Source organism: Theobroma cacao, chromosome 4, assembly GCF_053813885.1.
Source record: "Theobroma cacao isolate CCN51 chromosome 4, ASM5381388v1, whole genome shotgun sequence".
Classification (NCBI taxonomy): Eukaryota; Viridiplantae; Streptophyta; class Magnoliopsida; order Malvales; family Malvaceae; genus Theobroma; species Theobroma cacao.
Genome location: NC_142642.1, coordinates 29,572,277 through 29,595,704, shown reverse-complemented (window position 1 = coordinate 29,595,704; position 23,428 = coordinate 29,572,277). Strand labels below are relative to the sequence as shown.

Here is a 23,428-nt window from a genome sequence, read left to right as displayed (position 1 = left end):
TATTCTGTATTAAAGTACCAGTCCCACTATATAAAAGTTTTAAAATCAGCTCCCAAAATAACGGTGATGAGGAGTAGAGAAGGCTTGTTTGGTATTTTTCGACAACCAAACAACTTGCGGATCGTGGAGCATGTCCAGTTACAGGACAAAGTCATTTGGTTTCACTCCCTGGGTTTAGGGTTGGTGGAAGTCCCGCTTATATTTGTCATCATTCTCTTCGTACCATTCATTTTCTTTTGTTGGAATTTTCTGATTAATATGGATAATTTTATGTTCTCCTCTTTATAGGATATAGTGGAATTCATGCTTGCTGTCTGTTAAGGCCTAAAGTCATGTCCACTAAGTAATTTCTATGTGTTTTTTTTTTTTTTTCTGAATTTTAATTTTCTTTCCCTGCTTGACTCTATCCATGACATTGCTATGTTCATATCCGGGTAAAAATTTCATGTCATCAACTCAACTTTGACCGTATAATGAACTTTAATATGTAATCATAATTATAATTAGATCGATAAAGTTTTGTAATGCACCCCAAACCAATGATCCTAACAATTTCTGTTAATAAGATTGGCCAACACTTTTGCATACAATCGTTGCATGGGAACGGTTGAACTTAAAACTTAATTTTCCTCTCCTAGGATCAGCCTGAATAAATTTCTCAAATATGACTATTTATCTCGACAGCAAAGTGGTCAGCATTTTTCCATTCAGTTATTTCAGTCACTAATATAAACAAATTCATTAGTTTCGTCAAAGAATGAACGTTCAACAACTAAAAGAACAATGCGTTGCAGTTTAGAAATAGCAATAGCTACAAATTTCAAAAGATTATATTGCCTTGCTTATGACAAAAAGATCATGCTTAGCCTCTACAAAGACAAATTTGAAGATAAGTAAGTGCCGTGACACAACCTCATCTCTTTCTTTTCTTCCTTCGTATGCGATTAGGAACACCTTAAAAAAACAATTTTAATGAAAAAAATGACCGCATGCTACTAGGTAACATCCTCATATATGACATGAAAAAAGTTTTAAAATATATATATATATATATATATATATTCATCTCATATAGGAGTAAGGAAAGAACAGTCTCACTTGATTTCACTGGGACTGGTGTGTTTCTTCTTGGTTCTTTGCTTTGCCTCTAAGCATGTCAGTGACTCTCATGATCCGCATGAATCTGGTATCCTCTGCTGGTGCAGGTGCCACCACAGCTTTTGGGGATTCAACTGCCTCTGTTGGTGGTTCAGTACTTTCTTTTTTACCTAGCAGCCCACCTTCACCAAAGAAACTAGTCACTGATGATGCAATCCCGAGGTGAGTTCCCATCACCTTACTCAAAGCCTCAAAAGTCCCACCCGACCTTTCTTTCAATATTATTTCAAGGGCTTCTTTGTGTGCTGGATCTAATGCATCAGGGTCTTTTAACAAGTTTTGTATGGTGGGTAGGAGGAAATCCCGAATGCTATTTGCAGAAACATCTGCATAAAAAAAATTGAGATAGCCCAAAATACATCAAACAGAAACCTTTGTGGATGCAAATATATAATTACACAACTGAACCATTTGGGGGGAAACCACAAATAAATTATCACAGATTAACAGCAGCAATATTTTATGTTTCCTTAGTGCTATAGGACAGTGAAGCTTGGCAATTCCATTAAAAAAGGAAAAAAAACCTTGTGGCATAAAAGATGAAACTTCTGCTGAGCTTTTGCTGAAGAAATAATTGATCTAATAAAGAGATTTTTAAAGGTTTTAATAATTTAACTCCCAGACACCTTTCCCCCTTCAATCTTGAGTTTACTAATTTCTATCAAGAAGGGTGGAGAGCGATTCGAATCCTATTCTTCCCATCCCACCCTTTCGAAAGGCAGGATGACCAATTGGCCTGCGGTTCTGCACAAACTTATATATAATCAGTGATTAATATAATGGCAGTTCATCTGAGTTCATTCATTGTAAACTGAGGAAAGTTCAATACAGGCTGGTACTAACAAAAGTGATGTGAATACAGCATGGGTATAAGAAGGGAGCATGTGATGTTTGTCCGACATCAAAGAAAAATATGGGGAAACTTATTCTTACTACAAGCAAAATACCAACCTAATACAGTGATTCTATTATAAAAAGGAAGAACCTTTTTAAGGAAACATACAAACAATGATGAAAGTGTAATCATTTAAATTCCTCTTGATTTGCCTACCAGGCAAGCCAATAAAAAATGTACGATGTACATGGACTTAAACTGAGATTTATCAAAATCAATAGTGAACAGAAATGAAACCATCAACTTACAGATGGTCAAACCACAAATAAAACACAGACATCTTAACCCCCCTTCTCCCCCCCCTTCTCTCTTTTTCTGCAATGACAAAGTGAAATAATGGAGAATGGAGAATGTAGAAGGCAGAGGAAAGATGTCTACAGTTACTTAGAGAAGCAAACCTGTTGCATCCACAGCACGAATGGCTTCACAAAACGCATTAGCTCTCTGTCGACGACGCATCACATCAGTAGCAGAAACAGGCATGCTTGTCAGTTGGAAAATCTTAGATAATAGATGTAAATCATGTTAAGGAAAAATGGCTTCACATAATAATTTGACAGTAGCAATCACTAAAATGGCTATATCACAATGCATAACTCAATGAATAAAGTCCTAAAAATTAATTTTCCCATGAAAGTCAAGGATATAATCCCTAAGTCTCTCTGTTGTATGCGGAACTGCTATCACTAATGAACGGACCACAGCAATGGTTGCTTCATGTGATCCATCTTCAAGAAAAGCATCCATTTGAACACGTATTTTATCAACAATCTGCAACATGATGAGTTTGTGAGTATAATGTAAGGGGACTTCATTAGCATGAATCAAAATAAAAACCCTGTACCATGTCATTTTTAAAATGTTGTGCCACAGCTCCAAATGCATCTATGCTTGCATACTTCACATTCAGATTTTGGTCAGAGCCAAGAGTAATCAAGGCTGGCAGCACATGTGTAGAGGCAACTTTTGCATCAATATATGGCACCTGTTAAGTGTACTAAGTTAATAACTTAGTATCAGGTATAGCAGGATATATTTGTTTCAAAGGAAAGAGAAACACACAATGACTTTCAATATATTGGCAGCACCGATCTTCATTTCTATATTAGAGCTTACGACCATTTCCCACAAAATATTGAATATCATGCCATGATGTTCTTCAAATGTGCTGCATTTTTTAAGAAGATTCTTTGTTAAATATTGAGCAATAAATAGCAAATAGTTAGGACTAAAGGTTTTTAATTACAAACCAAAGGAAGCGGACTGCATTAACAACATCAATGTTGTGTGATGTAGACTGATTCTCTTTCATGGCACCTTCAACTAATAGCTTTCTCAAGTAGTCTGCTAACTGTTCGCGCTTACCAGGACCTCCTAGAACACCAGCCAAGAGAAGTGGCAGGATACATAGAGCAGCAAGTCTCTCAGCCACAGCTGTTCTTGGGCGCAAACCTGCAACCAAGCAACAAGTAATGAACAAGCAATGATTAAAGGTTAACAAAATTCTAAGAATCCAATACCTTTGATTCTCAAATGAATGTTGGGAGGGAAAAATGTCAAATCAGCATCATCCCCAACCGCAACCAAGAATACAGGCAGTATTATGTGCGTCAAATAAGTGTCCCCAAAATGTTCAGACACAGCTAACAAAATCTGCAATATCATGATATAGATTAGCAACAACAGCAATAGCATTGTTTTCAATAGAACAAGCAATGGAGAAATCAGAAAATCCCTTAAAAAATGCAATATTGACAAAAGTACCTTTGTAGTTCGGTTTCTTAAATTATCCTCTTTCTGGGGTAACAAGCAAGCCAGCTGTATCAAACCAGAAAAGCAATCGACATGCATCCATTCAAATGCAGGCCATTCAACATGTCCCCTAGTAGAATATTAAAATATATCAAAATCAAATTTGCTCATAACTAAGCTATCAAGTATCATACCATATTCTCTTCTGAAAATTCAGATATAAAAGGAAATAGAAATCTGGAAAATTAAACAACAAAGGAAAAGCAAGCTTACCCTGCATACAGTTCAAGCAGAGAGCTGGAGAATATTGTCCCATTCGGCTCTGAAACAGAGGAAAACGGGCATGTCTCGATTGCTTTCTGATGCACATAAGGAAGCAATTCAGCCAGCATTCTTAACAAAACATCAAGATTCCAGCGCTCCCGTTCACCTAAAACACGCAGGTGGAACTCCACTGACCCTTCAACTCCAGAAAGAGGTGGGCAACGCTGACATTATTGGGGGAATAATATTAAAAGGGAGAAGTATTGCAAACTGGAAATGTCAGTGCCTGCATGAGAAACCAACGGGCGAAAAGTTACCTGAGCACAGCCTAAGATATGAGAGAGTAGAACTCGCAAAATATGATCTAACTTGTTTCCCCAATTTATTATTGCAGGAAGTAGTTCTTTTATTGTAGTTTCCACCACCACTCCAGACGGATCACAGGCCAATTGAAACATCAACTCCTCAACCTATCAACAAACAAATAAAGGCGTTGGAGAATCGTTATGTATTATTTTATTATACTTTCTCTACTTCCTCCAAGTCATGATATTTTGCTAAGGGCAAGAGGCTCCATCCCCGTAGACCATGGGTCATCAACCTATTCTAGAGCTTACATTGTAGCCAATTCTGTCAAGTCAGAATTCCTCTCCATGATTGCCTCGAAGCATATTTAGTGAGGCTGACCTTGAAATATTTATCCATAAGCGGAAAGAGTGGAAGCAGCAAGGCCAGGTTGTGTGCAGCAGCTTCTCGAACAACAGTTGCAGGATCTTCGATCAGTTGTTGCACAATAGATAAAATAAGAGAATCACGAATCTCAGGTCGGACAAATTCAGCAAGCTCTCCACACGATTGAGCAACCAGCAACCTGCGCTCCTCGTACATGTGATTTATCTCCATTAAAAAAAAAATCAAATCAGGCCACTACAAATATAACTGACAAAACAAGAAAGCAGTGCAGAAACTCACTTGTTCCCAGCACTGGGGAAGCAATTCTGTTTCCGTTCTCATCTCCCCTACATTTTTAGCAAGGCTAACACATGCCTGAAATGAAGTTGAAAAGATTTAGCACCATATTCATACTTGTAGCTATTGAACACGTAATGTGATTCTCAGAACAGTAACATACATCCATTATAATTCGCCTCTGCTGTTCATCTGGTCGTTTAATCAAATTGAAGAGTGTGTGTGTCAATGAGTCTCGAGTGCCATTATCTGGATGCCGCTCAATAGCACACATTATCAGTGGAAGAAGTTCCTGCAGATAAATAAAATAAATTTATAAGAATATTATATAATATTGATGTCAGAGTAAAAACTAATGTAGTCAGAAAGTGAACCTCCCGATGGTTGATCAATACATAAGGAACAATCTTAGGCAAGGCATCTGCAAGGATTTGAATCGTCCCCAAACCCTGTCAAAATAAAAACTCTGCTTCAGATATGATACATAGACTTAAATTTCGGTTATGGGAAACACAAGGAAAGAACAGACAGAGGGAGAACAGCCACGAGTGTGGTGGTTGTGGAGTGAGAGGAAAGAAAGGTTTTCAAGTAAGTGACATAATGCTATTCAATAGGAAACACCTATAAAAATTGTAAACAGACCCAACAGCAATCATACTGCTAAGAGCCCCAATCCACCCCAACCTCCCCACAAAATCCTGAGACAGAGAAACCCCTGCTTCCACCCTTGAGGGTAAGGATATAATGTCATAACGCAGAAATAAAAACTTGCCATGTTCTCAGGAGCAGGTCCACTGCCAAGGATTTCCGATTTTAAATGGAACCCATTACGTTCTGGTGGTGTTTTCTCATCTTGTTCGGATAGGACTCCACCATCTGGGAAACCATCAATATTGTTCGAAGGATTGGTAACTGATTCTGGCAAATTTTCTTCAGGCTTGTGAGTGTTGTTATCAAATGTTTGGACTGGCAGTGACTGTGCATTGCTGTCTATATCTCCTGAAGGTTCAATTGGAGAGATTAGAGTTTTATTTTCATCCATCTCAACAACTTTCTCCTCAGTCTGTATTGATTCTCTCTCAGCAAAGCTGGAATCATCTAAATCTGGAATATTTGTTTTCTTTGCCTTTAATCTTTCAATTTCCATCTGCAAAGACTTTATTTCTTCTTTGTAACTTTCTAAGGCACCTGAATGAGCAGGGTTGACATTAGAATCCGCTGAACTTTGTACAGAACGAGATCCTTCGATGTGCATTTTCAGAGAAGTGATTTCAGCCCTGCAATCATTCAGTTCCTTCCTTTGGTGCTCCCAGGCATGCTTCAGATCTTGTATCTGAAGAAATAAGAACCGGTGTAGTAATTATCATTTTAGCATTATCAAGGAGCTGCTCCAAAAGCAATTAAGTTAGAGAGAATTACCAGCTTTTCCTTGTCCTTCAGATCCTTCTGAGCAGCTTCCAAGGATTTAGTTAATGCATTCATTTGACCTTCAGCCAAATTTTTGTTTTTCATCAAGCATTTGTTCTCATGATTTAAACTTTCATTTGCTTTTTGTAATAACTCGTTTTCTCGAATCATAGAAATTTTCTCCTGCAACAAAAGAAACATTACCATCTTCAATGATAGGAAATTCAATGCAAGAGGAATGATGTACATCAACTGTGACGGCAGCTATTGTTGAAACATTGATCCTTCTTAATCATATCTCAACTTCTTAAATGCCAAAGATACATTAAGTCAAGCAACATATGTCCACAAACAACATGGAGAAGAAGCATCTATGACAAGCAATGTCAGCCACTTCCAAATGTAAAAAGAAAAGGGCATGTGGGCAAGATTTTAGGTCAAGGCTCTGTTCTTATCTCTGATCGATATCTACAGATCATAGATATTTTCTCAATGAAATAATTCCATAAACATAATAATACAAGCAACACTTTTATTAACCAAACTACAATAGATTCAGATTAAGTTGCACTGAATATCATAAACAACAGTACAAATTGATTCTATCACCCAGGGCTTGATAAGATAAGTACAAACACAACACAACAAATGCAAGAAAGAAAAAGCAGGTGACAAAAATGATGCTGTTTCACATGAAGCTAAGTAAACCATACTAAAGGATAGGAGCTATCAAGTACAAATATGAAAAGTATTTAGTATGATTCGATATGAATAGTAAAAAAAAACAGCTTGCCCACCTCAGCAGCTTCTGAAGTTGATGACAGATACTGATAATAATAATGGCGTAAGGCATCAGGTACACATGCTGGTGAGTTTTCCCAAACATCTAAGTTCTGGTCTATAGCCTGAGGTTAAACCATGAACCAGCTATCATAAGTTTTAAAAACTAGCCGTACAATATGCACATTCACCAGATTAGACTGCTTCATACCCTTTCAAGGGCCTAAAAGCCCACTTGTGTAAGAAAAATAAGACATACTGCAAAGAAAAGATGAAAATTAAATTATAAAGACTCAATAAATTATTACAGCTTCTTTCTCCCTCTCTCTGTTTTTCTGGGTTTTTTTTTTTTGGGGGGGGGGGGGAAGAGGTGGGGGAGGGGAGGCGGGGTGGTTGTAGATTTTACCATTCAAAAAGGTGCCAGGGCATCCCTAGGGAAAAGACGATAACTTAGGTTCTAACATTGTATCAAAAGCTGGACCAGCCCCTGCCTGCATTTTTCTGTTTTTCAAAATACCTTCATGTTTAGAAAATTTCTCCTCTAAGATGTTATAGGGCAAGTATTTTGCACCTCTTGTAGTTTCCAATAATAATTTAAAATTTCCTAAAATTTCAGTTTATTGACTTTTCCATGAAGCTTTGAGCAGATGAATTGGCAGGACAACTGCAGCCAAACCAATCACAACAAAAAGTTTGGGTCCTCTAATGCTGGTTGGTGTAGATTTAGAGAATTAAAAAGCACACATATCTCTTTTACTGAGATATTAATTGTCTCTCTTCACATTGTACTAATCCCCCCAAAAAATAAAGAAAAGAAAAGAAAAACCAAAATGCAAGAATAAAGGAAAAGAAATTGTCCTTGCAGTAACAAGAAGAAAGCGCTACCAATAGTTGTATGTACCTCCTCATAAAATGTCATTGCAGTTAGTCGATATCCAGCTATCAGCAAATATTCCTTTACTGCGCAATTAAGATCTTTACGCTCATTAGCCTTCAATGGGCCTAAATCTGAGAAGGGAGCATCTCTTTTTTGCCGACTGATTCCCGGTGTATGATTTACAGAATTGCTTGCGCTTGACTCTACATGTGCATCCAATATAAAAACAATTTACAAATGCCAGAAGCATGATGGCTAACTATAAATGCTGATATTTACCATCGGCGATCATACAAAGCCCACCAAAGATAGTTGTATCTTCTATGCAAAACAGTTGCCAACGAAAAGCAACTGCTGCAAAAATTTGGGTGCCATTCCCAAACAATAATATGAATATCTAGGATGATAAGCAGAAAACCATATGTCCTTCTATGCATAGGCTTAGTCATGGAAGGTGGCCAACCTCATGGAATGCAAAAGAGCCCAAAAAGTATAATTTTCCTATAAATTTCCTTTAGCACAAGCAACTTGCCTATGGTGTACCTATACGATATACGTAGCCACTATTGACCATTTTGGTGCTTCTAATGATTCTTGGAGGCATAAATAGGGACTCTTTCAATTCAGCAACCTACTAAAAGATGTGCCATACAAAGAGATTAAAATTTTTATTTAAAAATAACATTTACAAAAGCCAAGTGCATCAATTCAGATTACCACTCAATTTATCCTGAGGGAGATCTGCTTTCCTCTGTAATTCTGTCTTGAGTTTCATAATGTCTTCTTGAGCTAAACGCAGTTCATAGTCACTAAGTGCTAATTTTTCTTCCATTGCTTCTTTCTCTTCTAGCAAACTCTGAGGGTCTACAACTGCATTTCAAGAAATAAAGGATAGAGTAAAGCACCAGTAAGGTTCATGAGCTCCAGTTATAAATAGAAAATGGACTTTTATATATATATAATTCAAGTTTCTTTTCAAACATAAGTTGGACTTGGACTACACCACTTGTCTAAAACTAAATTTGAGGGGGCTTGGAGAAAAGACATGAAGAATGGTAGCAAATTGGAATCATCAAGGTTTAGATATCTACTTAGCAAGCACTAAATAAGGGGTATATTACATATATGACAACAACAGCAACCCTTACAAATCAGCAACTCAGATGCATTATGCCTTTAAGCAGAATACGATAAGCATACAATATCACTGGAAGCCACAAACTCATACCATAAGCATAATTAGTTAATTACTCATTACTATCTTGTTGAAGCTGATGCCCTTGTTGCTAAGGCAAAATCAAAACAGAACTGCCAACTTTGACAAATTTTAATTAATTCTTACATGAAAATGAAATTATAAATTTCATTCTTCCAAAAAAGATTAAAATTTTTATTTGTTATATATCCAAACTTTGCATTTCAAAAATCTTAAAACTCTGTTCCGTTAGTTACTTTTGCCACTTGCTTTCCCTAAAACACTTTCGGCATCAATGTTTTCTATGTTTTTCACTTGTCATATTGGGCTACATAACGAGAGGTAACCCTCTTACGTCCCATAAATCCCACTATGCCCATTCCAAGATTCGAACTCCAAAATCCAAGATGGAGCTTTAAGCTCTAACCACCAGAGGGATTTTCCGTCGGAAACTTTGACCAGCTAGACTAAAACGGAGTTAAATTTTCTCTACAATTTGATCTAACAATAACTAACACTTAAAAAGGTTCACAATTTTAAAAAAAAAAGAATAAGAAAAAATATAATTGACAATGGTTAAACCATTCCAGATTTCATGCTTGAAAAAGAAATTAAAAAAAATACCTCGCAGAGAGTTGTAGCGAGAGATCTGATCAGCAGGAAAATGAGAAGGATCGGTGAAAAATTCCTTAAGACGAATAGCTTGAGCGTCACGGCCATCGTCAAGAAGCTCGTGGAGTAATTCAAATGCCGTTAACAAGTAATTTTCTTCTAGTAGAAAATTCACTACGCAATTGCACAGCGATGATCTCTCTACATCCATCATCTGATCTTTCCTTTTTGTTTTTCTTTTTCAATCAATTAATTAATCTCCTCCATTTATAAACATCAGGAACTCATCAGTTATATCTCCCAAAACAAATCTAGATTTTTGTTTTTTTTTTTTTTTTACGAAATGGTTGCAGAGGTCGTGGTTTTTTTGTAAGTCTTTGGAGGTTCGAGCTGGAATGAAAGGGGAGGTTTGATTTGGTGCGACGGAGATGTAATAAGGTTTCGTACGGTTTAGCTAATGTGGCTGTTCGATCTGCTGAGTTTTAAGATTTGAATATGGGTCAGGTCAGAGGTGGGGTGTGGGATCTGTTGGATTGAGCACATGCGTTGGTGCATGAGAGTTTGGAGTAGAATCAGTGAAGTCAACGGTAAAACTGCAAGCGCTTTGCCTAAAAGGCTTTTTTTTTTCGTTGTTATTTGGATTTAGATTTTTTTTATATATTTTTAATACATTGTATCATCATCTTAAAAAAAATTAAAATATCTTGATTTTTTTAAAGTTTGATTATAATTTTACACAGATATATTAATATTAAAAATAACAATTCATCTTAAAAGAACATCTTTCACTAGACATATAAATTCAACTTTTAATTAATTATTAATATTTTTATTAATTTAATAACGTAATAATATTTTAATATAATTTTACTTTTATTAATTTTAAAAATTATTATTATATAAATTATAATTTTTTATTTTTAAATTTTTTTCTCTTTTCTTCAAAAAAATTTTCTTTATACTAACTAGCCATCCCACGATCAAATCTAGTGGGGAACGCCAAATTCGATTGGATGATTGGCACTTCCTTTGAGAACACCAGTCTAGTGCTCCTTTAGAGAGCTGATCTGACATTCCATGACCAGATTAGATTATAAGGTGGTCGATTGATGTAAAGAAGTGCAATCAACCAACTTGGAAAAAGACTGAAAAAGAATAAAGGTATTTTAAACATTTCATATTTAAATATTAACATTGTTTACACGTTTAGGATGGAGTGTTCATTTTAAAAACTAATAAATTCAAATGGAGTTATGATCAAAATTTAGAGAGGTCAAAGTATTTTACCCTTTATAAAAATATTTTATTTTTTATTTATTTTAATAAATTAAAAAAGTATCAAAATTAATAAAGAAAATTGTATGAATTTTGTAGTGCTTGGACTAAATTATTTATATTTATTAAATGAAACCTAAAATAAAAAGTTCAATGTCTTTCTAATTGAGTTAAGAAAACTTTAGAAAAATAAGAAATTAAAGGCATTAAGAGAGTTGTTAACAGAGTCTGCCCTTGGGTGAAGCCACCTAAGCAAGGGTTTTAGGTCCTCAATTCGGAGAGGTCCAAATTTAGGGACGATTTATTATTTTATAATAATTATAATATAATTAATTATATTAAAAATATATAAAATTAAAAAATATATATAAAAGTAAAAAATAATTAATAAAATTATTTGTTTCCTCACTTTTCTAATTATGTGCCTAATAAATCTTAATTTTCTATCACTTCTTTATTTCTAAAATGCTTTTAATTTCAACTATATTCTTTTTTTTTTCAAACAACTAACGATCAAATATATTTAATCATCTTCAACAACTATTTTTTTCTCACTTATTTCTCTTATTTCTAATCAACTCATTTAATGGTTTTCAACCGTTTTTTCTTATATATAAAACCAATTATATTTTTAGTTTTCTATATAACGGTAAAAAGTTGAAGTCATTAGATGATAATAGTTTGAAAGAATATTGCCTTAATCTTCAATATTCCTTAAAATATAATAATTATTCTGATATTGATGGTTTAGATTTATTTTCAGAGGTAAAAATTTCAAAAAAAATTATACAAGAAGAAAACAATCCAATTAACATACTTAATCATATAAGAAGACTTGATTCTTTTCCAAATGTTTATATTACTTTTAGAATAATGTTAACAATTCTAGTAAGTGTTATTTTAAGAGAAAGAAGTTTTTCAAAACTAAAATTAATAAAATCTTATTTAAGATCAATAATGTCTCAAGAAAGATTAAATGGATTGGTTATATCATCAATTGAAAAAGAAATATTAGAAAAACTTAATTATAAAAGTTTAATTAAAAATTTTGCATATCAAAAAGTTAGAAGAATAAAATTTTAATAATTTTTTTTAATTTCAATTAAAAAAATCTCATTTGAATATTTCGTTTTAGGGTTTTGAATTTATTGGGCCGTCTCTGTTGGAGATAATTAAATACATATGACCGTTAGTTGATTGGAAATAAAATAATATAGTTGAGAATTAATACCATTTTAGAAATAAGAAAGTGATAGAAAATTGAGATTTGTTAGGCACATAATTAGAAAAGTGAGAGAATAAATAATTTTATTAATTATTTTTTACTTTTATATATTTTTTATATAATTAATTATAATATAATTATTATAAAATTATAAATCTTCTCAAAATTTAGGGCCTCCCCAAATTGGAGGCTTAAAGCCTTCGCTTAGGTGGCTTCACCCAAGGGCCGGCTCTAATCTCCAACAACTATTTTTTTCTCACTTATTTCTCTTATTTTCAATCAATTCATTTAATGATTTTCAACAGTTATTTTTTCTTATATATAAAACTAATTATTTTTTTGTTTTCTATATAGCGGTAAAAAGTTAAAGTCATTAGATGATTATAGTTTGAAAGTATATTGCCTTAATCTTAAATATTCCTTAAAATATAATAACTGTTCTAATATTGATGGTTTAAATTTATTTTTAGAGTTAAACGTTTTAAAAGAAATTATACAGGAAGAAAATAGTCAAATTGGCATACTTAATTATATAAGAAGACTCGATTGTTTTCCAAATGCATATATTGCTTTTAGAATAATGTTAACAATTCCAGCAAGTGTTGCTTTAGGAGAAAAAAGTTTTTAAAAATTAAAATTAATAAAATCTTATTTAAAATCAATAATGTCTTAAGAAAGATTAAATGAATTAGTTATATTATTAATTGAAAAAGAAATATTAGAAGAACTTGATTATAAAAGTTTAATTAAAAATTTTATATCTCAAAAAGTTAGAAGAATAAAATTTTAATAAAAAAAGTTTTATTCGAATATTTCACTTTAAGTTTTTAAATTTATTGAGCCGCTTCTATCTTTTAATTTTTGTGGAAGTGAAGGAATGCTTTTGTTTTGAAGGTAAAGTATTAGAGTGAGGGGTCGTATAAATTCGATATTCAGCTTTGCTCGAGCTATACAAAATGCCTTTAGAATGCATTGGTGAGAAATAGCTTCATCCATGACTGGACGTGAGGAAATTCTTATAGGTTGGTCCCCTCCATCAGATAATTGGATTGTATTGAATTTTGAGGGTACGTATAAAAAATCTGTTGGACAAGCAACTGCTAGTGGTGTACTACGTGACTCAACTGGCCAATCATGTGATGGCTTTACTACTAGATTGGGTGTTTGCCCGGCATACCGAGCAGAGTTCTAGGATGTTTATAGAGGTTTGAATCTTGCATGGGATTTGAGCTTTCACAAGATTATTTTACAAGCGGATGGTCAACTTGTAGCTCGGGCTATTGCTCCTTATCCTTGTCATAACTCAAATTTAATAAATGCAATTCATAGCTTGATGGGGAGACAGTGGGAGATTATTATGCAATATATTTATCGAGAGGTAATCAATTAGTCGACTTTATGGTTAATTAAGGTTTTAGTTATCTTGCAAAAAAAAAAATTAAAGTTTTAGTTCAAATGAGGTGTTTTTTTTATCTTCATTCTCCACCTGTGGGTGTTAAGGAATTTATGATGAATGATAATTTGGAAATACGTTTTCATCATTTGATTAAACTATAAAATTATTTATTTTAAAAAAAATTATGTTAATAATATTGTAATCGTATCGTAATCTAACACTATTATAATCTTATTGTAATTTAATCTCAGTGATTTAACTTATAATTTATACAACTACTAAAATTATGTTAACACGTGAATTGGACAAAATACTCGTTCTTTTTTGCTTTTCCCAATTTATACAGAATCACTTCCAAGTCAGTACTACTCCCAACTAACAAAATTAATTATTTTACTCAATTAAACAAATAATAAAAGTAAACCAACCTGCTTAATCAAAATTAAATAAGGGGCCTAACATGTTCAATCCGAAATAGTCCATGAGCTAAAATCCTTTTTTTACTATAAGGAAAATGACTTAAGCTTAAGTAGTAAAAATGACCTGGATTTTGAATAAAAATTTTAAATTTGAACCGTAATAATATATCTTCTTTTGCCAAAAAAAAAAAAAAGATTGGTGGAATTACCAACAAGGTACAAATAAAATTGAGTGGCTTTGGCTCCTCCGGCCGGTCATGTGGATTAGCTTCTAAAAACGTGGCTGCTCATTTACCTTTGATTGCTGCCACAGTTTCAGCTCTGTCGTTAGCTCCAAACACATAAAATTGCCTTTTGCTCTTTCACCTGATGACAAACCCTTTCTGTGTGTCTGGTTTGTCGTTTTTGCTCATTTGTACCTTTGGATTTTTTTGGGTAAAAAATTTGAATCCATCATTGGCTATGCTGCAAAACTTACCCACATATGTACTATTACTGTTTGGTCCTCCACAGCGTCTTCAATTTATAACATTTCCACTGCCTTAGGATTCATTAATTGGCATCATTGAATTCGGTTAATGCATGTTAATGGTATAGAAATCATTGAAGAAAATTAATTCGTCCAAAAAACAGAATAAAAAAAAATACAATGATTTTCCAGACAATATCATGTGTCTTTATTGTTTGTCCCATCTTCTGGAGTTGCCTCCAACTCCTAGATGCCAAGGTTCCTGGGTTAGATCTTTTATTTATTTCCCTGAATATTCACCTGTGGCCAAAAAGCAGTCTCATTTCTATAGCAAAATATTAAAGCTTTGACAAATAATTGGAGCCAAAAAGGGTAATAAATGGCAACCAAAAAAAAAATGATGGCTACCGTTGCATCCAAGAATATTAACCAACCATCAGGATTCACCCTATTTTCTCTCTGTGTCTGTCCGCCGTTTCATATTTTATTCCATTTCCTTGGTATTTGCCTTATAGAACGTAACGACCTTTGTAACTTAATCCCAACACCTCTTCTTCCTGCAAACTACAATATTATTACAAGTTTCCAGGAACCATTCGCTTTGTTGTAATTCAACTTAAAGTTTCTTGGTATGTTCTCAGTCTACTTCTCTTAAACTCTACATCTCTTGCTACTTAGTTTAACTCTCTGTTGCAGTTTCAATTTGGCAATTTTTTTGACCTGTTTACAGTTGATGGGAAGTTAATAATGTGTAGTTTTGATGGGAAGAAGCATACCAAGATTCTGCTTTATGGGAATTCCAGGCATTTGGTTTAGTATTTATACTTCTTTTTTTTGGTTCAACAAATGGAACAGGTTAAAAATGGATAGGACAAGGTACGAAGGTAGAAGAAGAAATGGGACAGTTAAAGCTGCTGTTAATATTTATGGAGAGAGGATTCTTGATGGTAATTTTTCACTGAAGAAACCCCAGGAGGATTTTCCAGAGGTACGATTTTCCTACTCCTGTGAAAAACCTCTTGCTTTTATGCAATTCAATTTATTTTTCAATTTGACTGACAAAGTTGTCATCATGGGATAACTCTGTTAAGAAGCCTTCTTCAAGAGCAAGAGAGCTTCATATGGCAAGAAGGGATATGAGTCGATACAAAGAGAGTAGAAGAGCTGCAGAATCGGCAAAGTCTAAAGCAGAATCTGAACTCTTCAGTGCAACGAAGACAGTTAAGGATCTTGCTTCTATGATTGAGGAATCAAATTTTAAGGCCAAGGCAAGGATGAGAGATATTGAATCTTTAAGGAAGAGTGGAAACCGTGAAGAGAAGGCATTGGCTGTGAGGAGTATTGAAAGTTATCACTACGCAGAAGTGATGAGAGAATTGGATTTGGTAAAACAAGAATTGAGTAAACTTAAGCTTGATATGGCTTCTGTTAAGGGAGAGAAAGCACGGGCAGAGAAGGAATTTGAAGACTCAAGCTTGAAAATGTGGTCTAATTCTAGCTCAGTTGAGGCGCTTAGGAAGCAAATTGAGGCAGCTAATGAGGAACATGTGTTAGTTGAGTTGGCCCGGATTGAGGCCTTGAAAGAAGTTGGAGAACTTGAAGCTCAAAGAGAAAAAGAGTTTGGTGGATTCTCATTTAGTATGGAGGAAACAAAGGAGAAAATGAAGGAAATAATTGAAGAGATTGATCAATCTAAGGAGTTGGAAAAAAAATTGGCTGTCACTTTGTCTGACGTTAATCTCTTAGAAAATAAGCTAAAGCAAGTTAAGAAACTAGACAAACGGGTTCAGAGAAGCGATGACTTGAAGCAATCTGGACACAGTTTTCGAAGTGCTGCAGAAGTGGAAGGTTCACCTTCGTTACAGTCAATCACAAAAGAGTTGGAGGTAGCTAAGAAAGAATTGGCTTCAATTAGAGAAGAAGGGTTTCAGTATATGTCCTCTATGGATATCATAAGAAATGAGCTGAAACATGTAAGAGAAGAAACAGCAAGGTCAAAGAAAACAGGAGAGAAGGCAGATTTGAAAGTTCAAAATCTCAATTCAAAGCTGCTCAGAGCAAAATCCAAGTTGGAAGCAGTAACTGCAGCTGGAGAAAAGGCTGAATCTATTGTGACCAATCTTTCCCTCACTCTTGAACAGTTAAAGACAGAAGCAGAGGCAGCAAGGAAAGAGAAGGCGCTTATTACTGAAGACACTGCAACTATCAAGGCAGAAATCCAGAAAACTGAGTCTGAAATAGACTTAACTGAGGAAAGGCTGAAGGCAGCTGTGCAAGAACTTGAGGCAGTTAAGGCATCAGAAGCTTCAGCTCTAGAAAAGTTAAGATCTCTAATAGAGACTACAATGCAATCTAGAGCTTCAGCATCTAACCAGAGTTACACAATCACTATCTCAAAGTTTGAGTATGAGTATTTAACTGGACGCGCAGTTGGAGCAGAAGAAATTGCAGATAAAAAGGTTGCTGCAACTCAGGCATGGATTGAAGCTTTAAAGGCTAGTGAGAGGGAGATATTGATGAAAACTGAAATAGCTAACAGAGATCTTAGAGACATGAGAGTAGAGGAGGAGCATGAGGTGCACAGAACGGAGTGGTCACTTTCAGCAAAGAAAATGGTAGAGACAGAATTACGCAACCGGAGACAGACTCATGAGAAAAATGCGGAAGCACAAAACAGGCAATCACCGTTTCGCAGAAGATCCATGAAAAGCAATGGAAATTTAACACCATCACGACAAGCAAAGTTTCGTAAGTCTGCCCCACCTGCAATACGAGCTGGTGGATCGACTCCATTCATCATTAAGAAGAAAAGAAAAGTGATGCCAAATTTGGCCAAGTTCTTTCTTGGTAAGAAAGTTGAAAAGCACGTGTAAAGCTGCTAGTGAATCATTATGGTAAATAAAGGAAAACGTTGCATACTACGAGCATTTGTTGCTAACAGTTCGGGTGGTGTTTTGTCAATAACCGCTTGTTTTCCAATTTCATGTGGCCTTGCTTTTTTTAAAAACTTGAATTTGATCAGATTGAATGAGGCATTTTCAAATGTAATTGTGGGTGAGTTTCTGTGAAGCAGTCATGTCAATGAATGCAGACTATTTGTCTGCAGCAAAAAATAACTTCTCAATCCCAATTATTGATATTTACATGTTCTTTATTACTGTGTTTAATTGTTGATGCGGCTTCTTGGTTTATACTATTCTTCTTTGACTTGCATTTCGGTTTCCAACGTTGCATGGTTCATTTGTCAGGTCAAGAAGTTTATTCCCTGCCAGACCAAATATTATCCCATTTTAGTGGCCTTTGTAGACTGAAATATGGGGGGTTCAATTCTGGCTAGCCTGATTGTACCCTCTTTTTGGATGAAACTGGAAAGGATCCAACTCAGAAATTAGGGGGAAAATGTTTATAAATTTATATGTGCACTAAATTCCAGCATTATGGTTTTGGTTGGTGTGACGCTTGCTGGGGTGTGCACTCCCTATTGTGGCCACTGACTGTAAATAGTGAAAACTACATCTATGCTAGATTTGTGCCATACTGACATTAAATTTTTTTTTTATTTTGTTCCTGGTTACATTCTTTTTCTTTTTCTTTATTTTTCCTGATCCGCAGTTTCATTCCAGAAAGAAAATGTATACTTTAAACATCATTCCAGCCATGAGATGTCAACACAGCAAACTGCAAAAACACTTCAAAGGAATGTGTAATTCTGTTTCATCCTTTACTCTTCAAGTTTCATAATATTTTCTCCGGTTAACTGTTCAGGAAAGAATTTTATTTTTCAGATTTATATGTACTGAACATGGCAGGTAGTTTCTCTGTTGCAGTTGCATGATCATGGATGCCAGTTTCATAGAAATTTACTTTCAACCAGGTGGTACCCCTTCACAAATGAAGGTAGCATGTACAATGATGTCAATGAAAGAAGCCTCTTTGAAGTTTTCTTCTCAATACATACAGACTCAGATATGAAGGTTTGCATCATTTATTTCACAATGCACACAACCATAAGCAATCATATATGTAGCATTAGTCTTGCTGAACATTAAAAAAATTGAATGTTGAAACAGAGAAATGATTAGAAAACAGAACTGTGTTTATGTTAGAGTTCTGCGGTTTCAAGTAGTATCTAGTAAACTGTTCCTAAGGAACTCCTTTTCTTTCTTCTTTTAAGTATGATAGCCAATTCCTGAAAATCTCAATATATTGCTACCTCCACAGTCTCTATGCAATCAAACTAGTTGGAGCATAAGCAAAATATTCCATTCTTTGATTTTTTTTGGAAGTCTCCTATAAGGTTGTAAGAAAAGGATAATTAAATCATTCATCTATACCAAGAATGCTGTCCAGTGGATTAATGCACCCGAAAAAGCCCCATGGAGGTTGAGAGAGTGGATCCTTGACATCGAGATGTTAAAAAGAAAAGTTTTCCAATGGGAGGTTCAACATATCTACAGGGAAGCCAACCAACAAGCTGACAACTTGGCGAAAACAGGGATAAGAAGGGTTGAAAATCTGCTCAACGTTTGGGGGGAGGCATCTAATAATAACGCTAGTGCCTGAGGAGAGTTTTTTCAATGTCCCTCCTTTTTCTCCAGGTATAGCTGCCGAGGATCTATCTAGAGGGGTGATTTCATCTTCCATCTTTCGACTGCAGGTGTTTATTGGTTGAATAGGATTTTTGGCTAAAAGGGGATCGGCTCTTTTTTTCCTAAGCCTTAGGACTTGGAGGAGGTGATTGGGTTATGCTGGTTGTTTTTTTGGTCTTTTGTTCATTATGGCAGGTGTACAGGATCTTTTTGCTGGTGTTGTTTTTGATCACCTGGGAGTAGAAAAGGATTTTGTGTGGGTATGCCCCTTTATTTTGTACAGGGCATAACTTGACAAAATCTTTGTAAAGAGGAGAAATATTGTTCCCGTTGATAAATACAAATGAAATTTCAAAAAAAAAAAATCATTCATCTATAAGTAGTGAACAGTTCAGAATTGAGATTGAAAGAATAGCTAGTAGAAAACAAAAGAAGGGCTCATGATGACATCAAAGTACATGGAATGCAATTGTTGTTCACTATTCAGTAAGTAAGCAGGAGGTTAACATTAAAATTCTATCCAAAAATCTGTCCCTGGCTATTTCTTTACCCCCAGTTGTAGCTATAGCTAACTATCTCGATGCAATCAAAACTTACTTGACAAATTAGGGAAACTCTGACTAATAAACTCACCATGTGCCATGATTCAAGCAAGCATACAGGCAGACAGTTAAAACTTCAAAAAGTTAGACAGGCAATATCTGAATTAAAAAATTTAGAAGAACAAGTTTACTGAAAATTACAGTTATCTAAGTCTGCTACCCTGCTACCGGAACATAAAGAGACAGAACGTAGAAGAACCCTGCCGTAAAATTAATTAAAACCATCTCTCTGGTTACTATAATTTTAAAAAAGTTAAATTATACAATTATTTTCTGTATTCTATAAAAAATATAAATTTAATCCCTATATAATAATTTGTGTAAATTTGATTTTTATATTTTGTTAATTTTAGTTTCTAATTTTAATATTAATAGTTAAGTATATTGACATGACGTTGATTATGTATTGATGTGATGTGATAATACTGATGCGTTGATTATAGTTAAATTGACTGGACAGATCACAATTGTGTGCTGATGTGGTAGATGTTGATGTGGCAATTGTTGATGAGAAAAAAAATTTAATTTGGAAACATTTCAAAATTTAACTTAAAAACACCTTAATTTTATATTTAAATTAAACCATATTGATAAAAATAATTGAGAGAGTAAAAAAACAACATAAGAGGGAGAATCCAGAGAGAGAGAGAATCGTTTTAATCGACAATTGAAGATCGGGAAAAGTATTAGAAGGAATAATCGAGAAGCAATTTTTTTTTTTTGGCAGGCAAGGATTGAACATTTGACAGGGAAAAGAATTAATAGAGGGAATCAACAGGTTTGTTCAAAAAATATGGTGTAATTTAACTTATTTGATATAAAAATTGGTGTTTGTGGCTCCTTTGGAGTTTGCTTTGTCTACCACTAACATTTTTATTTTTGGGTTTTACTGTTGTGTTGAGAGAAGTTTGATTATGTGTTGAGTTTTAAGGGAAAGATTGGTCACTCTTTTGTATAGATTGTGTATAGTTAGTTGTTGGTTTCCTTTCGCGTGTAGATAGGTTGCTAATGAAGGTTAGGTAGAGATTGATGAATTGTGATTTTCTTTTTTTATAAAATGTTGATTGTAATGTTGACATTTAAGTGAAAAGCCATACATGGGATTAGAGAGATTCCTGAGCATGAAGTCAGAAATTGCAGATCAACAAAAAATACGCATGCGATGCAACAATTTAACCACTAGGATTGACAATATAGAACCCAACAGTCACTCTCGTTTGTTTATGTTTAATTAGGCTTTACTTGGTAAATTACTATTTTATTTGTTGTAGTTGCTTAGGATTAATTTAGGTATATATTCTCTCCTTTTCTTTTTCCTGCACTTTGAACAATTAATTTTTACATTTTATTACAGTAGAAAATGGCTGCTTCAATTGCTTTCTGTTTATAAAATTTATTAATATATGTTATAGTTTCATAGCTGTCACGTGATCAAAATAAATGTATTTTAAATGTTATAAGGAGGTAACAACAAGCTTTAATTATTTTATACTTAGTGCATCAAATATTCATTTTTGAATCCTTTTAGCATATATTAGATGAACAATTAAATGTATTTGCTGAAGAATAAATTACTGGTTTTAACATATAATTTGTTAGAATTGCAAGGTATAGAATTTGAACAATTGGTAGCTTTGCAAGGACAAGAGCAAAGAAAAAAGAGGTACATGTGAAAATATTATGAAATTGATTCAACAGATGCTAACTTTTGAATTTTTAATACAAAATTTCAATTCTTTATTTATAAAGATAGAATCCCCATTTTAGTTGATTTTATCTCCGGAAGTGACATCTTGATGATATATTATTCATTTTAACTCTAGTTTGTGTTCTTTTTCTTCTTCCAACAACCCTTTTCTTCCTCACTGCAAAGAAACCCATCACAACAATAATTGCTATTACAAAGATAGTAGATATAGCTAACCATCCCAATACAACAGCTATGTTCCCCATTTTGAAATTTCTATTTTGGGAATAATAACGACAACCCTTACACACACAATATATCATCAAGTATGATTTTTCATTTTGCTAAGCCAATATTTTTTACATATGTATTCAATAAATGAAATGTTTACAAAAATTTATCTACTAAAAACAACTTGTTTATTTAAGGAAAAAATTTAAAATCTCAAGTAAAGAGTAAGTTGACTAAATATCTAGATAGAAGGAAAAATTTTGATAATGATCTACTATTATTTACAAAAATTGGCATTATATGTTTTAATGCCGTTAATTTTATTTTTTAGGACTAGGTTAGCTACAATTAAAGTGAAATGATTACCGAGAGGAGAGTCATGAGGTCTAGTTTATGCATTACTACGAATCAATTGCCGGTAACTACTAGGATTGTTTTTGTTTTCTTTTATCCTACCTTAATTACAATTTTGAATCTCTTATATTATTACTATCTTTGTTTTCAAGCACAAAGAAAGAAAAAAATTGATAAAAAAAAAACATAAGAAAGCAAATGTGACATCTACACTAATCTCAACACAAGAAAGTGTTGCAACTAGAACTTAAAAAGGAAAACAAAAAGATTGATCATGAGAATGTTATCACCAAATGCACTAATACTGTTATGTTTTTTAATTTTTAGCATTTCAATCTTGAAAATTATGAATTTTTTATTTTTTGACATCTCATAGATTTAGCTGAGGGCCATTTTCTTGGTTTTTGTTTTAATGCCTTTTAAAATGCATTGACCAATTGTTACCGGTGTTATTACACATCATGAACCGTGTTTAGAGGAAAAATGTGGCTTGGCATGTGGTCCATCTCTTATGATTCTTGGGGTCCTCTTATTTCCCACATTTAATTACACTCTTGGCACTACCTTTGATTTTGTTATTGACTCGTAAAAACTATTTGCTACCACGTAAAAAAAGTTTGACCATTTTGAACACAGAGAGCAACAAGTTGAATAGAACAGTCGTTATTTAATTTATTAAGCGTAGTCACTAGGCTGATTATCATAATCTTGATTCTAAGTTCAGTTCAATCTAAAATAGAATGGAAATTTTTGAAAGAAAAAAAATGATGATTTTTAATTCAGCAATTGCCACATCAATTTTTACCATGTTAGTTTTTTGCCATGTCAGCCTTTTGCCACGTCAACACATAGTCAATACCACGTAAGTAGAAAGTGTCACATCAATTTAGTCAAAATGTCATGTTAGCATATCTAAGTGTTAAATTTAACGAGATTAGAGTTAAGTATTTAAATTAACAAATTGACAAAATATAAGGATTCAATTTACATAAATTATTATACAAAAACTAAATTCATACTTTGTATAAAATACGAGAATTAATTGTATAATTTAATCTTTTAAATATTATAATTTTATAATAATTTTTTTATTTAACATTTAGTGTTAATTTTAAAGATATAGTAATTCTCTTTAGCTGCTATTCTAATCAAATCTATATAAGTGCTATTAAAGCTTTTAAAAAATGCTACTAAAATGATTTTTAATTGCAAAAGTAGAAAACACAAATTGAGGTCAAATAAGACTTAAATATACTTGTAATTTACTGTCCT

At 33.7% G+C, this 23,428-nt stretch overlaps 2 protein-coding genes across 7 annotated transcripts; one reads left to right on the top strand and one right to left on the bottom strand.

Annotated features, from left to right (window-relative positions):
• Positions 1 to 808: 808 nt before the first annotated feature.
• Positions 809 to 10,386, bottom strand: LOC18601995 (HEAT repeat-containing protein). Its single transcript, XM_018119940.2, has 20 exons — positions 9,922 to 10,386; positions 8,820 to 8,972; positions 8,127 to 8,305; positions 7,243 to 7,350; positions 6,458 to 6,628; positions 5,811 to 6,371; positions 5,413 to 5,487; positions 5,202 to 5,330; positions 5,042 to 5,116; positions 4,757 to 4,966; positions 4,387 to 4,539; positions 4,079 to 4,293; positions 3,818 to 3,935; positions 3,574 to 3,706; positions 3,304 to 3,505; positions 3,116 to 3,221; positions 2,898 to 3,038; positions 2,701 to 2,824; positions 2,452 to 2,568; positions 809 to 1,484 (listed from the first exon to the last, which is right to left on the bottom strand). Exons 1-20 carry the CDS (start codon positions 10,121 to 10,123, stop codon positions 1,105 to 1,107), a joined length of 3,552 nt encoding a protein of 1,183 aa, XP_017975429.1. The 5' UTR covers positions 10,124 to 10,386; the 3' UTR covers positions 809 to 1,104.
• Positions 10,387 to 15,102: 4,716 nt separating this feature from the next.
• Positions 15,103 to 19,661, top strand: PMI2 (PLASTID MOVEMENT IMPAIRED protein (DUF827)). 6 transcript variants are annotated; one of them, XR_001927657.2, is made up of 5 exons: positions 15,103 to 15,322; positions 15,549 to 15,681; positions 15,785 to 17,540; positions 18,306 to 18,667; positions 19,032 to 19,661. XR_001927657.2 is itself a non-coding variant. In XM_088805569.1 (5 exons), the coding sequence occupies exons 2-5, from the start codon at positions 15,556 to 15,558 to the stop codon at positions 18,504 to 18,506; spliced, it is 1,971 nt and encodes a 656-aa protein (XP_088661695.1). In that variant the 5' UTR covers positions 15,103 to 15,322; positions 15,549 to 15,555; the 3' UTR covers positions 18,507 to 19,661. The 6 variants fall into 6 exon arrangements, 4 of the variants coding, with proteins under 4 accessions (XP_088661695.1, XP_017975649.1, XP_007033181.2 ...); XM_088805569.1 differs by having other exon boundaries at positions 18,306 to 18,391; positions 18,504 to 19,661; XR_016025880.1 differs by having other exon boundaries at positions 15,104 to 15,322; positions 18,317 to 18,391; positions 18,504 to 19,661.
• The last annotated feature ends 3,767 nt before the right edge of the window (positions 19,662 to 23,428 follow it).